General features: G+C 32.4%; 1 protein-coding gene across 4 annotated transcripts in view; it reads left to right on the forward strand.

Annotated features, from left to right (window-relative positions):
- LOC112453171 (potassium voltage-gated channel protein Shal) overlaps window positions 1-14155 on the forward strand; it is a 193360-nt gene extending 179205 nt beyond the window's left edge. For 3 of the 4 annotated variants that reach the window (XM_025013771.1, XM_025013770.1, XM_025013774.1), the window contains one exon: window positions 591-1912. In XM_025013771.1, the coding sequence (XP_024869539.1) occupies window positions 591-593 (3 nt within the window). In that variant the 3' untranslated portion in view covers window positions 594-1912. Of the gene's footprint in view, window positions 1-590; window positions 1913-13841 lie in introns of those variants that run through there. The other variant, XM_025013773.1, reaches the window with a different exon arrangement.
- The last annotated feature ends 1094 nt before the right edge of the window (window positions 14156-15249 follow it).

The raw sequence follows: 15249 nt of genomic DNA on the forward strand, positions 1-15249 counted from the left end.
AGTTTCCGTCGCGGAGGCTCGCTGAATCGAACTACGACAGGGCAATCTTTCCCGATGAACCGCGCACGAATTCCCAGCGATACGCATCCAATAACCGAATCGGATAATTGAAAAAGTTTACGTGTTCAGAATGGAGAAGTTGGAATATATATACATAAATTTCGTGTGTGGGTGTGTGTGCGCGCGTGCATTCTTTTTACGTAAATTATTGACTTTATTTTACTTTAATTTAACTTTATTTTAAGAAATCGCTGTACATATATATGTCTTATTTCTTCGTATAAGTGGCAGATTTCTCGACGGAATGGAGTTGACTTTTCATCGCCGAAACTTTTTTGTCGCATTGCCATTTTAATTAGTAGTATAAATAATTAATATTACTATATATGATGTCAGCTTCTCAATCATCACATATTATTGAATTTCTTTTATGAAACAATTTGCTTTAATTTGTTTTAAGCGCAACTGTTTCATGCATGATATATTGCAACAGAGTGTCGCATAATTTTTTATGTCAGTCTTTGATGTTGTTTCGAATTCGCGCGATGGAGATCGTGTAGCTATGAACTTTTCGCGCCTTTTAATTCCAGTAATAAAAACGAGCCGTTCGCATCGACGCCACGCGATGGGAGATCGTCATCAGGCTCAGCGGCATTCCGATCCGCGATTTCACGAGCGGATTGATTTGCTCCCCTGAGAGGACGGGACGATCGTTCGTTATTCGGCGGAATCTACGGAGGATCTGGGAAAACCCTACGCCTATCGCGATGTGGATCGATCGCTGTCGAGGCGCGCGAGGACCCCGACGCGCGGTTTCTCCTTCGTAGTCCTGTTAGAATTTGCACACCGATTCGCAGAGATTTCTGTTTGACGGAAAAAAAATGTCTCGTGTTAAGCAACGTTCTCGTTGCAGTCGCAATATCTGGTCGCGTGCCGAATGGATTTCTGCAGGAAGAGGAGAAAGAGAGAGAGAGAGAGAGAGAGAGAGAGAGAGAGAGAGAGAGAGAGAGAGAGAGCACACTTCCTGCGGAAATTCGTTCGCGGCGTCGTGATAATTAACTGAATTAATTGATTAAATCGCGCCGGCGACGAGTTCGCAAAATGGGTGACCCAGGTGCGGCTGAGCGATTGCGATTAGGGTCACGCAATTATACGGGATTTGTCCGTGCGGAATCGAGTCCTTTAGGGGAGGGGAGGGATTTCGCAACATGTTACTTCGCGTCAGGCCGTCCCTTAAATAATGTTCTTTCAGTGATCCTTGAAGGGAAAGAGGAGATGTATGATCGTTTATCGCGACTATTCGCACACAGTCGAAGGATTCATTAATCACGTCGGAATTAGAAATTTACTTGTGTCGTAACGGCGGCGTTATTCGACATAAACTTCACGAATTTTAATCCTTATATTAATTATATGAATCCACACGAATAATTCCAGTTAAACTGCGGTTTGTATTTACTTCTAAATTTAGTTTTCTTCATGTCTTTGTAAATATTGTTATATCTTGTACGATTTATGAGTCACAATCAGGCAATATGTAACGATAAGTAGAGAACGAAATACGTACCTAAGTATGTCCATTTATAAGAGTCACACTGATCCAGAATTGTGTTAAGAGAATAAAACTTTTTATCCTAATTAGAAGTACATACTGCGGAATTTTGTGATTGCAAGGCGCTCTCAGAGAACGAAACTCTCAAGTGCCTATACTCAATTTCAGCAAATTATATGAATTCAATGATTTTTAACATGTATAAATTATTATATGCGAAACTGTATGTGTATATAATAGATGTACTAATGTTAATGGGAAGTTAAATGAAACCGAAATAATTTTTAATATGTTGTTACATTTCTATAATCAATCTTCTACAATCTTAAGTGCTCTCGAATAAAATTATATGCAATCAAATGCTTGTTGCACACGTTATGCGTTCATATCTCATTATTTCTGGATATCGTTCATTACTTCTGGATATTATTATTAATATTATTTCTATGGATATCGTTTATTAATATTAATATTTTGAATAATCTTTATAAAGATCCTTATTTATATAAAATATTATTATTTATGGGATTATTTTTTAAAGAAAAGTAATATATTAATTTAATAATTTAAACGTTAATATAATAAACACAATTCAAAAATTTACTGTTAAAAGATCTTACAAAAGAGTTGTTGCAGTATACTTTTAAAATTATATTGTTGAAAATTTGTACAAAAATCTTTTTGCAAGAACTTTTGGCAGTGCACTGTTATTTATTTGACGTGTTAATAAAATTATGATGACAAAAACTGAAGACAATACGAAATCGGAAAGAGAGATACACAACATATCAAAAATGAATATATGAAACGCGAGATATTAATTAATATAAAATTGATAAGACCGTCGTGGTTTATTAAGAATGTTGCTTTCAAATAATCACTGTAAAAGAAAATGATTAACAAGCATTGAAAAAAAAAGTCAGCTTGACGAAGTTTATCATTTTGACAGATTCAATTAATTTGATTTACTTTCTTTTTCATTACACGCAAATATGTATAATAAATTATTTAATTTAGTTAAAGAAACATTGTTTCAGACTTTTATTTTTAGAAATTCTTATATATATATATATATATATATATATATATTTATATTCTCTTTTCTCTTTTTTTGAGAGTTATTAAACAAGTAATTCTTTATTTTACCTAAAAATTTAAAAAATTAAGAAATTATTGTTTTTTTTTTCATATTTAAAAATAATTCAGCAATAAATGAATCGATATAAATGTCGATTTATCAAAATTCTCACGACATGTTTGTCTTATATCGGGATTAACAATGAAGCAAACATTATTTACAAGGCGGTTTGATGCGATGTGATCAAGATGCAATTACGTGAAAGAATGTAAAAATGGAGGGACCTACGTACCTTTGTACTCTAACTTAAGATGATGCCCTCGTTCTTTCAAAGCTTCGTGGCCGACTTTAGTCGATCGCGAGGACTCTTAGGTAATTTAATCGAGATGTCGTTCGATCGTTTATTACGGCGTTATCGTTATCGTTGCTCGGCTGTAGCGATCGATCGTCCGCTTTCTTTTGCTGTTTGCGAAAGAAACAAGAACTTTATCAGGAATATACGAAGTACCTCTTATTTAGCATATTTTACTTTTCTTTGAGATTGTGACTTTTAAGAGCATCTTATAATGTACATTGTATCATGATAAGCAATATCGCGGAGTTATATTTGAAAGATTATAAATAAACTGTACGGCAATTTTAAAGTGGTGTACACAGCATCAGGAATTTTCATATAATTCTATATTTAACATATTGATTTATTTTTATTCATAAAATTATTTGTTTATGAACTATTTTGCGATTAATTTAGCGATTAACTTTTTAAAGCATTTTAGATTGCAGATGTAATATTATCGATAAAATAAATATCGTTATTAAAACACTTTGCATTAAATAGAACGTCAAAACGGTAGAGTCACATAAAATTACAGCGAGTTATATGATTATGTTATATCGCGGACGATTGACTGATGCAGTATCAGATGTATCGGAAAAAATATGAAGAAAGATAGGAGATTACCGTGCGTGTGAGCAACGGAATTTGTTTAACAATAACATGACGCAATGTATATATTTGTGAAATTTAGTAAGGGGAAGGGAGGTGAATGCACAGCCTGTTGTCTGTAATAAAACTTTGTAATTAATGGCATGATTTGCCGTTGAACAAAAGATTTTAATGGGAAGATAATATAAATATGTATAGAAAGATTATATTATATAACGAACACAAAAATACGAAGAAGGAGAAATATATTATATATATAATGTACATACACACATACACACACGATACACGCACGTGAAGAGTGCGCTCAAATTGCGACACGTATACACTCACACATATAAAAACAGACACATCCACCTGCAGCACTCTCGCGTCGCGCAATAAAATAAATTCTAAATCGTTCCGTGTTAGAATGCGTGCCTGCGTGCGTGAGGAGAGCCAAGCAAAGGAATAAAAAAGCAGAATAAATATATGTATAGATACATGAATAATTATACAATCGAAGTGATCGATTATGCGTCCGGTCTCTCGTTTTGTCCAAGGAGCACCGGCGGTATTTGAGACAACGTCGATGAAGATGCGGCAATTTAATTAAAGGACGGTAAATAGGCGAGTCGGTGATGAACGGGAGATATCGCAAGGATTTTATCGCATGGATTTTCAGGATTAGCTTGTCAATGATTACTTTATCCGTCACGGACGATCGCGCGTACGCGTGTGCGCGATTCGCTGTATTTTTATTGATAATTAATTTATCTATATGGGAGGTCATATACTTTTCCTGTGCGTGTGCCAAACTTACAAATAAATAAAGTTATTTTCGAGCTTTGAAATATTGAAATGCCGTCCTTCGACATTATATATATTTAAATTTCGTTTGTCTTTCAATTAAAATAAAATTCTGTTAATAATAAAACGTTCAATTCACTGTTTATTATACTACTGTACTGTATTTGTTTTATGAGAATTAATGATGGATATTGATGGAATACGAACGAATAATTTCTTTATTGATATTATCAGTTCATTGTAATTTTCTGCTCTTTAAAGCTCTGAATAAAGAAATTTTACTTTTTGGAATTAATTGACGCCGTTATATACATCGTAATTTTAATCTATCAAGCAATCGATTTGATGCGCCTGGGATGAACTTTCGCATAAATCGATGTCGCGAGAATATTGAATCACTCCGATTAATTTAATAATCATGCTGACGTAGTTTGGATATAACATCAGAGAAATTGACGACGCGGCGCGTCGCGACACAGTTGATCGTCCTGTGAGCTAGCCTGTAATCGATAAATAAATCGTAAATAAGTTAAGCATGCAATTAAGAATAAAAAAAAAGAAATAAATCGAATAGAGACTTTTCGTTGATGTTGTGACTCGTAGTGCGTGTGTGTTTGTGCATGTGTGTATACGCGTATGTGCAGAACTAGCACGCCGAGAGAGATACAATTTCGTGAATTTCAAGAATTTTCCAATTACACTTTTTTTTTTAATGTAATAATTAAGTTTTTTATCTGAATAGTATCGTATTGTTTTAGCACTTGGTAAAAAGTTCTCTGTTTTTATTTTCTTTTAATTTTCGAATAAGATTCTTTCGGTTTTCTCTTCTAAAACACGGAAGCAAATCTACTTTTTTAGAAATAAGCAGAACGAAGACAATTTTACTTTATCTTGCGATTGAATAATATTCCTGCAAATTCGCGACATTATATCATCGGCAGGTAGCGAAAAAAAAATTAAATACGAATGGGCGGCGAGTAGTATGACTACAACAGCGGTAAGCGGCGTAAACCGGCAACGGACAAGTGTAAAGGGAGCAGGAATATTAAGAGAATCAACACGAGAAAAATAGACCGAAGGAAAAAGATGATAAACGAGTCTTTCAATTTACTACTGTACTGCCAATTTTTTCCGAAACGACGTAATAACTTTAATAAGGATATTAAGGTGACGAACGAGAATGCGCGTTTTGGTCGGGAATTTTTCTTTTCGTTTCTTTTTGCTGCTCCGAGCCCCCGTGATCTCAGAAGGAAGGAGAAAAACACCTATAGAAATGTTTCGATTTATGTCCTTAAAGGTAGAGAGCGCCGGAGGGAAGGATACGAAGGATGTAACGAATTCGTGTCGCTCAGCGGGAAGTTTTCGATAAATATGCAAATTCCGATACTATAGATACTGTAGATACGCCAGCGCTGCATCCGCAAACGTTTATTAAAAAAAAAAAGGACACGGAAATATTTTCTAAAGTTTTGCTCTGATTAAAAAATGTACATTTACACAAAATATTTACTTTTTCCCTGAGCACCATTTTTTTTCTAAAAGAAAGAAAGAAAAAAAATGAAAAAAGAGTTTATGGAATGTCAATACGTCTTTCAAACAAGTTCGAAAATGTATACGTTAGCTTTAATTGTGCTATAATTTTATTTGAATTGTTGACTTGCTGCTGAGCGACACAAACTCGGTTTAGTTAAAATTATATCTTTTTTGCACGATCAGTATTATAAATGTCAGTTTATGATTAGTGCATGTAAGCATTCTATTTTCAGTACAATTCTCACAAGATCGATGATATAATTAATCTTTCAACGTCAAACTTTCCTTGGGGCAACGGAGGCTCTTTCCACTTTGCTTTTACTTAATAACAGAAGAAATAAACTAGCGCAAAACTTTTATGCGTGAAAATAACAAACGGATAAGAGTGGAAATATATCACAAACATCTCACGGCAATGATATTTCTGATATTATACGGTTGAAAAAATAGAAGAGATTGAAAGAATCGCTGTGTAAAGTACGTCTCTGGTTTTTGAGATAATCGCAAATGTAATTACTGATCGTGTGAGAAGCGCTTAACGCAAAATTTCCGCGATATCCCGTAATTTTGTAGAGAGAACTCGCGAATGTCGCGATATTTGAGAATAACAGAAAGCAACAAAGTTGCGAAGATCTGCTCGTATACCTGGACATTGATTTTTCAGCGTGCAAGTGTATGTATTTCTCTTTCTTTTTTTTTTCTTAAGCAGGACACCGTCCATGGACTCATCGAGCGTTGGCAACTGCCGATAATTGCGTTGATTAGCGAGCGATTGAAGGGCCAAATGAATGAAGTTGCTATATAACATTTTTAAGCATTTTTATATTATTAATTTTCCAGGTAAATTGAAGATTATAACCCAATTTAATATCGTATATTACAATCCTTGAGTGAAAACTTTGTCTTTGAAAATTTTTCAAATTGACGAAGGAAATAAAGAACTCTTTCACTATATGATTTTATCGTATAACGTTTTAAAAAATTATTACAAGAGTATAATTTAAAAAAAAAAAAACTATCGAGGTATATAAGATTTTAAAAACAACGATAAAATGTTGTATTAACATATTATAAATTGCACTCAAAATCAACAGATAAAGGATGCTTGTATTTTTACCTTTGAATAACACGAGATATTTCTCATCTAACTAATTGTAAGAAAGGTTAAATATGTTTAGTTTTTCTTAACTGTTCTAAGTGTAACGTCATTAATATAACATATTTTACTTTACTATATTATATAATAATATTATATATTAAAACAACTACGTGTACCACATAGTTTAACGACTGAATTTTTGTAAACATATGACATATCTCCTTCGTTCACTTAGCTCTTCAATTAGATTGCACAAAAATCTGCGTACGTTAGAAACGAGAGGCGAGAGGTCTACGTATATAAGCATGTTTTTACGTATAAATATAGATTCAGTCATACGTGCAATGCGTGTGGCGCGGCAAAGCTCGCACGGTGAAATGCATATATTATATTCCTAGGTCAGGCTAATTAAATCAGAAGATTACGACTCTTTGAGACGCGACGCGACTGGCGACGAAACAAATGGACGCGCTGCGTTTCCACTGGATGCCTCGCTAACAACTAACGTTCTTTTAATGCCGAGTTTTGTGTTAAGTATTATTTTAATGACCGTTTGGAGTTAATTAAAAAATTGCCGCTTTTATCTCTAATATTATTCTTCACTCTCTGAAACTTAATTAAAAAATTAATTGCGATAAAATATTTAACGTATTAAGTAATTCAGGGAATAATATTTTTAACGAATGGGAGATTTACCTTGAATTTGTTGAACAGTCAGCAAAAATATTGTGTAGTGATTATGAGACATTCTGTATGTATTCTCGATCCGTTTCAGAAATGCCGACAACTGCAGAGTCAACCAAAATCTTCATAGAATTTATAAAATCCTTGAGTGAGAGATTATAAATTTAGGAGAAATTATTCTTACTTTCGTGGTAAAATTACTCGAAAAAGTATATAAATTATAACAATTAATATCGATGCAGAATGATATGGTTTCGTTCAAATTATGGGAATAAGCTGGCTTCCCACGGTCCACGAAGAGTTAATGAGGTCAATTGCATTGGGCGATACTTAGCATTTTAATAGAATAATAAAAAAAGCTGTTGTTAACAAAAATTAAATTTAAACGATTTATTTTGGCATGAAAAATTAGTTAATAAAAAGTAGTTTATTTTTGCCGTTATCTTATTGCTTATGTGTGTAAAGCATTGCGATTTTGTATTATATTATTATTGTAGTTGATGTAAATGCTGTGAGATGTCATAGTAACACGTTTGCAACCAACATTCGAAGCGTTTATCATCGACGAGGAGCGGTGGAGCTTTGATCTTTTGCGTTTGCGGGCGAGAATCGAAAAGTTAAGGAGGCAGGAATGAATTTGTTCTTGATTAATTCCTCGTACAGCATTGTTTCTCATTACTTTTAGATTTATGAACACGATAATTATTGTCTTTCTCCGAGCGAAAGTTCAAGGCATCGCGTGGCTGGGCCGTCGATATCATTATTCGAGTACTGCAGGCGTTGAGAATAAATCGGAATTACGAGTACTCAAATAACGATTATGCTGAACGTCCGAATATATCGGACAGCTGTTTTAAGCACCTTATTAATAATTTATAAATTATTATTAATGTTATCACAGATCACTATTATCGTTAACAAATATGTAAATATCTATGTGTAATATTAAAGATAAGTTTTATATCGTAAGACAGGCGAAGTTAGTTTATCTATATGAATGAAATAACATACGTCATGATGTAGAATCACAACCGCCGTCATGGAGGACTTGTTCTTATTTCGCATTTGTAAAGTTCCTATTTTGTAACCGTCAACTTTGAAGGACGGTTGTAACGCACATTGTTCGCGACATTCGAATGTGCTTGGGCGTTGCGCGAAACTTATTATTGTCGCGTATTCGAGAGCAACGACGGTCTGGCAGAACGTCGATGTTGCCAACGATATTTTTAATTGAAGCGTTTGGAAAGAAATTGCGATATCCTGGTTGCCGACGATTGTAATTATAGGAGGTGAAGAAACATTTTAGTCAAAGGTGTTGTCCATCTTCGGTAGCTTCCACGCCTTACTCAAAGAGAAAATAAACTAAAATTCATACTTCCAGCGCTATTTTATTATCAACTCTCTGCTCTCCTGCTTATGCGAAAACTCAAATTCTCATCCCAAGAATTATCGTGCGAGCGATCAAATCTTGTTTACATTTCATTCTATGAGTACTTACAAAAAGCGACAAATAAACGAAACGCGTATAAGATGATTGAAACGATAAACTCTAAAAACGCAAAATTGCAGCTACATTTTATTGCTGTTTTATTTCCTCGATATCCGAGATTTGCTTCCCGGATATCATGCTCCCCGATATCATGATTGAATACTGTTCTTTAGGAAAATAGCGGAAATAAACGAGAAGATAAATGAAGAGATAATACTAAAATTAACTAGAAAGAGAAAAAAGCGGAGAGAAAGAGGGAAAGAGGAGATGGTTAACGTTTATAACGCCAGTTTATTGCCAACACCGCGTTTGTAAGAGCTTTAGTGCTTTTCGCAAAAATTATATAACTGGCAATGAGAGATCTTGTTTCTGCATAATTCCGTAAATTAAAAAGAATCAGAGATAAGCGATTTAATAAACCAGAGAGTAATTACAAGAATTCATTTAAAATGTAGATTTATGTTGCCGGTTTATTATCACAAACTCTATAAAATAGAAATGTAAGTAAATGTGAGAAATGTAAGAGAAGAGCAACGTTTTTTGCGGAGCTTTGCGCTTTTTAGATTTTGTTCTTATCGAGTTAAATGCAAAATTAAAAGATAGACAGAAGACAGATAGAACCACGGAGTGAAAGGGGAGAAAGCAAGGGATAAAGTATAACTGTGATATTCGCAGTTTGAGTTTATCGCCTCTAGAGATCAATTTTATGCAGCAATTAAAACTGTTGCCATTAACTTTGGTTTATGTCCGATCCATATAAACAGCAAAAGAACTTTATGCTGTTTACAGGATTTGGATCTTTATTATTTGTAGGCATTGTTGTTTTAAGGGCGCGACAAATTGTTCAGAGCAAATTATAAATTTATATTTATTTTACACAATTGAATGTTTTTCTGGTCTGTTTGTTACACATTTTTAATTGAAAACAATTTGTGTAAATATATCGAATATATCTTGTTTACCGCATTTAATTGAAAAGCCGAGGTCAAAGTAGAAGCCATCTCCATAATTCTCTAATTATCGAAAATTACAAAGTGTTTTGACGAATTAACATTTATATGTTATTATAAATATATTAAAAACATATTTATAAAATATTTATGTTTATAAACTATAAATTATGTTAATAACTTTATTTATATGAGTATAATTATTTATCAAAATAAATAAACTATATCTCGACAGAAATTTATTTAAACTTCTGATTATTGGAATATTTTATGTGAAAAATCGAGGGAACAATTTTTCCGAATGATATGAGTATTTAACTTATTGTTAAGAAAATAATAATCTTAAGTTCGAGGAGTATGAACTAAAGAGACGCTGATAAACTTATAATAGTTTGTACAACTAACTTTTGCAATTCGGAGTTTTGGACGTAACAAGCTGTTCTTTAACTTATTCATTATAAAGTTCTAATATTGCTACGCACGACATATTATATCGATATATTATTAGCTGTCAGCTAAGTAAAAATTGATTAAATATGAAACAATTTGGCATACTCGGGTACCCAAGTATAATTGGGAATATTTTATTTTTTACATTGTACGTGTTATTAAATATTTAAATCGGTAATAAAACCGAATTGAAATAATTTTTGAGGAAACGATTTAATTTAATTGAATTCTTTTAACTGCTGTATTGTTCCGCAATCTTGCGTACGTAAAGATTATGAAGAAATTAAAGACTAATTTAACTAAATCTTTGATGACTTTAAGATATTTTAAAGATATATATCTTTATTATAGTTAAGTTTGATGTTACAGTAATCTAAAAAACTTAAGAAAGAAAATTCATACATACATACATTTAATAAATAATCTATAATCGTATTTTTAGAAACAATATTTGGCATCATGTTTCTTCTTTCCCTCGTTATTTAAAACTACATATACTTATAAGACAAGTTATTTGATTATTCGTAAGATTAATTATTTAAATTAGTAGTTGTATTAAAACATATAATAATGCAGCAATTTAAAAGAACAATTTTAAACGTTTTTAATAATTTTTTATCTAGATATTTAAATTTGCCACTTTTTAAGACCGCTTTTTATCTACCGTAGACTATATCATGGGTGACTGGCAATTTGCGCTAAGTATAATAATTGTTTAGCCGCTTCTTAGAATCCGCCCACGTTATCTCGAATCCATTAACGATCGGTACGACGCTCGTTAACTGCGCTGGCGACAGAAAGTCGATAGTTAATTACGCAAATGAAGGGATCTCGTTAAACAGCCACGGCGAACACGACTGCGATAGATTCGTTGTTAAGTAACGTGCCCGCGCCGCGCCGTTTCGATCGCGCATCGAAAGTGCATAGATCAATGGCTGCATGCGAATCCTCAATGCATCTCTACCTAAATCTCGGATGCAATCGGATTAGATTGCGTTTGGCTTTTAAATCGGGTAATAACTTTCATCCCTTTATCTACGCTTATGAAATGGCTGGCAAGAACGAAATGCAATTCAATATATTGCCGGGATGCGATTCACCACTTGCTATATTAATTGGATTTTTCGATTAGATGAGCTTATCAATTATTCTTTAATAAATTCTCTAATAATTATGCAGAAGTTTGTCCGAATTTTTAAATGTTTAGATTTAAGGTAATTAAATTTTTTTCTTATCGAAGATTTTATTTAATCTTCTATTTTTTAAGGTCTTGGCGCGTATACTTTAAAATAAATTTTTCTTAACATGTATACGTATATAAACTTAATTCAAAATATTTGGCATAAGGTTTGACATTAAATATTAAAATTTCGAAGGTTAAACTTTGTTCTCTGTATCTTTTAAGAACGAAAAGTTGTCAGATCAATACCGGATCTCTTAAAGTCAGATATGACGGCAGAAATTTGAAGTCTTTTTATAAAATTGTAAAGTCTTGTTTGCTACTCTAATTTATTTAAGGATAGACCGCGTCTATATGCGATACTAATCTAAGTAACAATAATAAATTAATGCCGATTGAACGGCTGATTACACGGCTGATAGGCAATAGGCAATTGTATTAGCTCTAATTGAATGCGGCACGCTCGTGACATGTGTCGCGCGCAGGTGTGGCAAGCCGTGGGAAATTATTATCGTTGGCGTTCGCGCAGGAAACGGCAGATCCGAAGAAAGGCAACGTGTCAGGTCGGAAATGCGCGGTGAAGGTGAAGAGCCGGCGTAAATGGAATATTTTGGGTCGCGACATACTTACCGTAAAATGACCCATTCGTACCGACGGCAATTATGATTCCTTACACGCGAATGTAATTATTCGCGGCGCGAGCGCGGCTCGTCGCAATTAATTGCCCTTTGCCAGAGCAATTGCCGAATGATGAGGAGCGACGTTCTCCCGGCTGGTGCAGCTAACCGCAACGATTAGAAGAGAGATGAAAGACGTATTCACGTTGAGCTGAATTTTTACCGCATGTCGGCGCTAGCAGTGAAAGAAATTATATGAATGCGGAGATGCGCGAGAAACCGAGATTTGCTTCGAGAAATTAAATCGCAAAATTCCTGCACTTTTGAAATTTCTATTTAAATTCATAATCTTTAGCTTCTTATTTTATTATTATTAATGTCAGAATATAATTGTAAAAAAAATTCGAATCAAATTCATTAAGTAATTTAATGAATCTGCGAAGTTTATCGTGATATCTATCCTTATTTTATCAGTCTCTTATACGTTTCAATTAGAACATTTTGCGTCTGGTGTAATTTAATTAAATTTTATTGCGCAAGTTGTGCTGTGAAAGTTCCAGTTAATTACTCCGTAAATTTCATTTTATTAATAATTTTATTCACTCTAAATTATAATTGCAGCGTGGCATTCCAGCGAGAGGGAAAATTTTGGTTTCAAGATTGCGACGAGTAGGAAAGAAAGGAAGATGTTTTTCTTTTATAATCTTTATTGTTATAATCTTCATTTATAGCTTGAGGGACTTCAACCTAACTAATAATGACAATAATGAGAATAATGATTTTTCTGCTGTTATCTATAGCTTTTTTTTACCTTTCTTCTTTTACCTATATTTTTTAGAATACCAATAGAGATAATATTATTAATGACAGAAATATACACAATATTAAGAAAGATACAGTTCTCTACGCGAAGTAAATTGGAATATTTTTCATGTTGATAGATTTCAATTATTATTGACAAAATGTTTATTTTTTTAAAGAATCAAGGGTATGTATAATAAAAACAGTGGAAACTGTAATTTGCTATACATTTACAGATTCTTTTTCAGAGATTCCTTAAAATTTCTAATTTTCCAAATCTCTTATTCCGCTATCGCAAGATATATTTAAGGTGGTCTAATTATTTGTTTCAAAGTTGTATTTAGAGTGGTTTAATTATATTTGTTTGGCAGCATAATTCACAGAATACTTTAATTAAATTGGCTTAAAAGTTGCCTTCGTTTATTATGAGTACCTACATCATTACTGGTTTATCGATTTAAGATAGTATAAATAACGCCTGGATTATTCTCGACGACAGAAATGTAAAAATTACAGCAAGAAATAATTTGATTTATTATGGAATCATTTCAATGTCTGTTGTTTGTTACACGTATAAATATCTTTGTTTCCAACTGTTACTACACACCGTGTCCTGAATTTTATTTTTATCTTGATTCCATTTGTTTTATTGCATTTTATTTCTGTATTGCAGTATTGTGACTGTTGATCTCTCTCTGCGCTGAGGAAATTTGCGATCGCTGCATGATATCTCAATCTTCAAATAAAAAAACTTGTGCAAGGATGACACGGAATTTACTTGAACAATGACGAACGGTCATAATGTAATTGGAAGGTACTTGGATAAGACACAAGTATAAACGATTAATTTTATTCTTATAACATACATTGGTAAATTACAGCATATATAAGTAAATATTTTCTGGCACTATAGATAGATACTTATATCTATATACGTCAAGCATTTTTAAATCTCTACACCTCTTTTAATTCTTAAATCCTAAATTTATAATTTAATTTGTACTTTATATTTTTAAAGGCACAATTATTTAATAATGTTAGAACAATTACGCACACACACACACACACATACACACACACACACACAAGCTTATTTTAATTTATATAAGATTTTATTTTTTAATATAAATTTTTTATATATTTTTATTTGAAATTTTACTTTGCTCTAAATCTTGTTTTTATCTTCACGTATGTAATTAACAATTAAATTTGCTTTCGCAGTTATTATAAACGTTTTAGATTGACTTAAGAAATTATTTATAGCGGATTATTGTGTTACAAGTTGAGAAACACTGGCGTAAACGCTCAATTTATCAGCGCACCACGTGGTAGTGATTTGCAGTAGTAATACTCCGTAATGTGTCAGACAATACGCGCCATTAACTTGCCGCAAGACATTTAAGTTCGGTTAGTGAACAGAACAGCAATTAAACGATACTCGCGTTACTTTTGATAACAATCTAAAGTTATTATTAACAATTTAAGAAATATATGTGATATTACATCATTACATGCATATTGCATAGTATATTACGTATGTTGTAACGAGTATCAATCAGATTTTTATCGTCTTCAAGTTGCTGTTCCTCTTTTGATTTTCTTTTAAAAATTAATTAAATTTTTCTTTAGTCTATCTTTCTTTATAATTAAATATTTTTTTCTAATTTTTTATTTTACTTGAAATTAATATAAATATCTTTCGATTCTATCACAATTAAACTAAAATTTTTTGCATAAAGATATACTATGAGAGTTGTACATATATTACGCATATTTTATTTTATATTATTTACATGATAACTAGAAATATAATTTATCATAAATATAATGTTATAATAATAAATAATACAAGGCCAAAAACGAGAGCAACATAGATATCATAAATTAAGATTATAGTTTAATATCTTAATACATAATTGTGTATAAAAGGGACATTTAAGGTCCTTAACATCTTACTATTTAGATATTAACTTTTCTATACAAGAAAAATCTGAAAGGTATAATTTTCATAGCCATATTTTGAGAAATCTAAGTGTAACGGCATAATGCAGCTGTCAGTTTAGCTGCAATTTTATTTTGCA

This window comes from Temnothorax curvispinosus, unplaced genomic scaffold (assembly GCF_003070985.1).
Source record: "Temnothorax curvispinosus isolate PA1 unplaced genomic scaffold, ASM307098v1 QBEX01004104.1, whole genome shotgun sequence".
NCBI lineage: Eukaryota > Metazoa > Arthropoda > Insecta > Hymenoptera > Formicidae > Temnothorax > Temnothorax curvispinosus.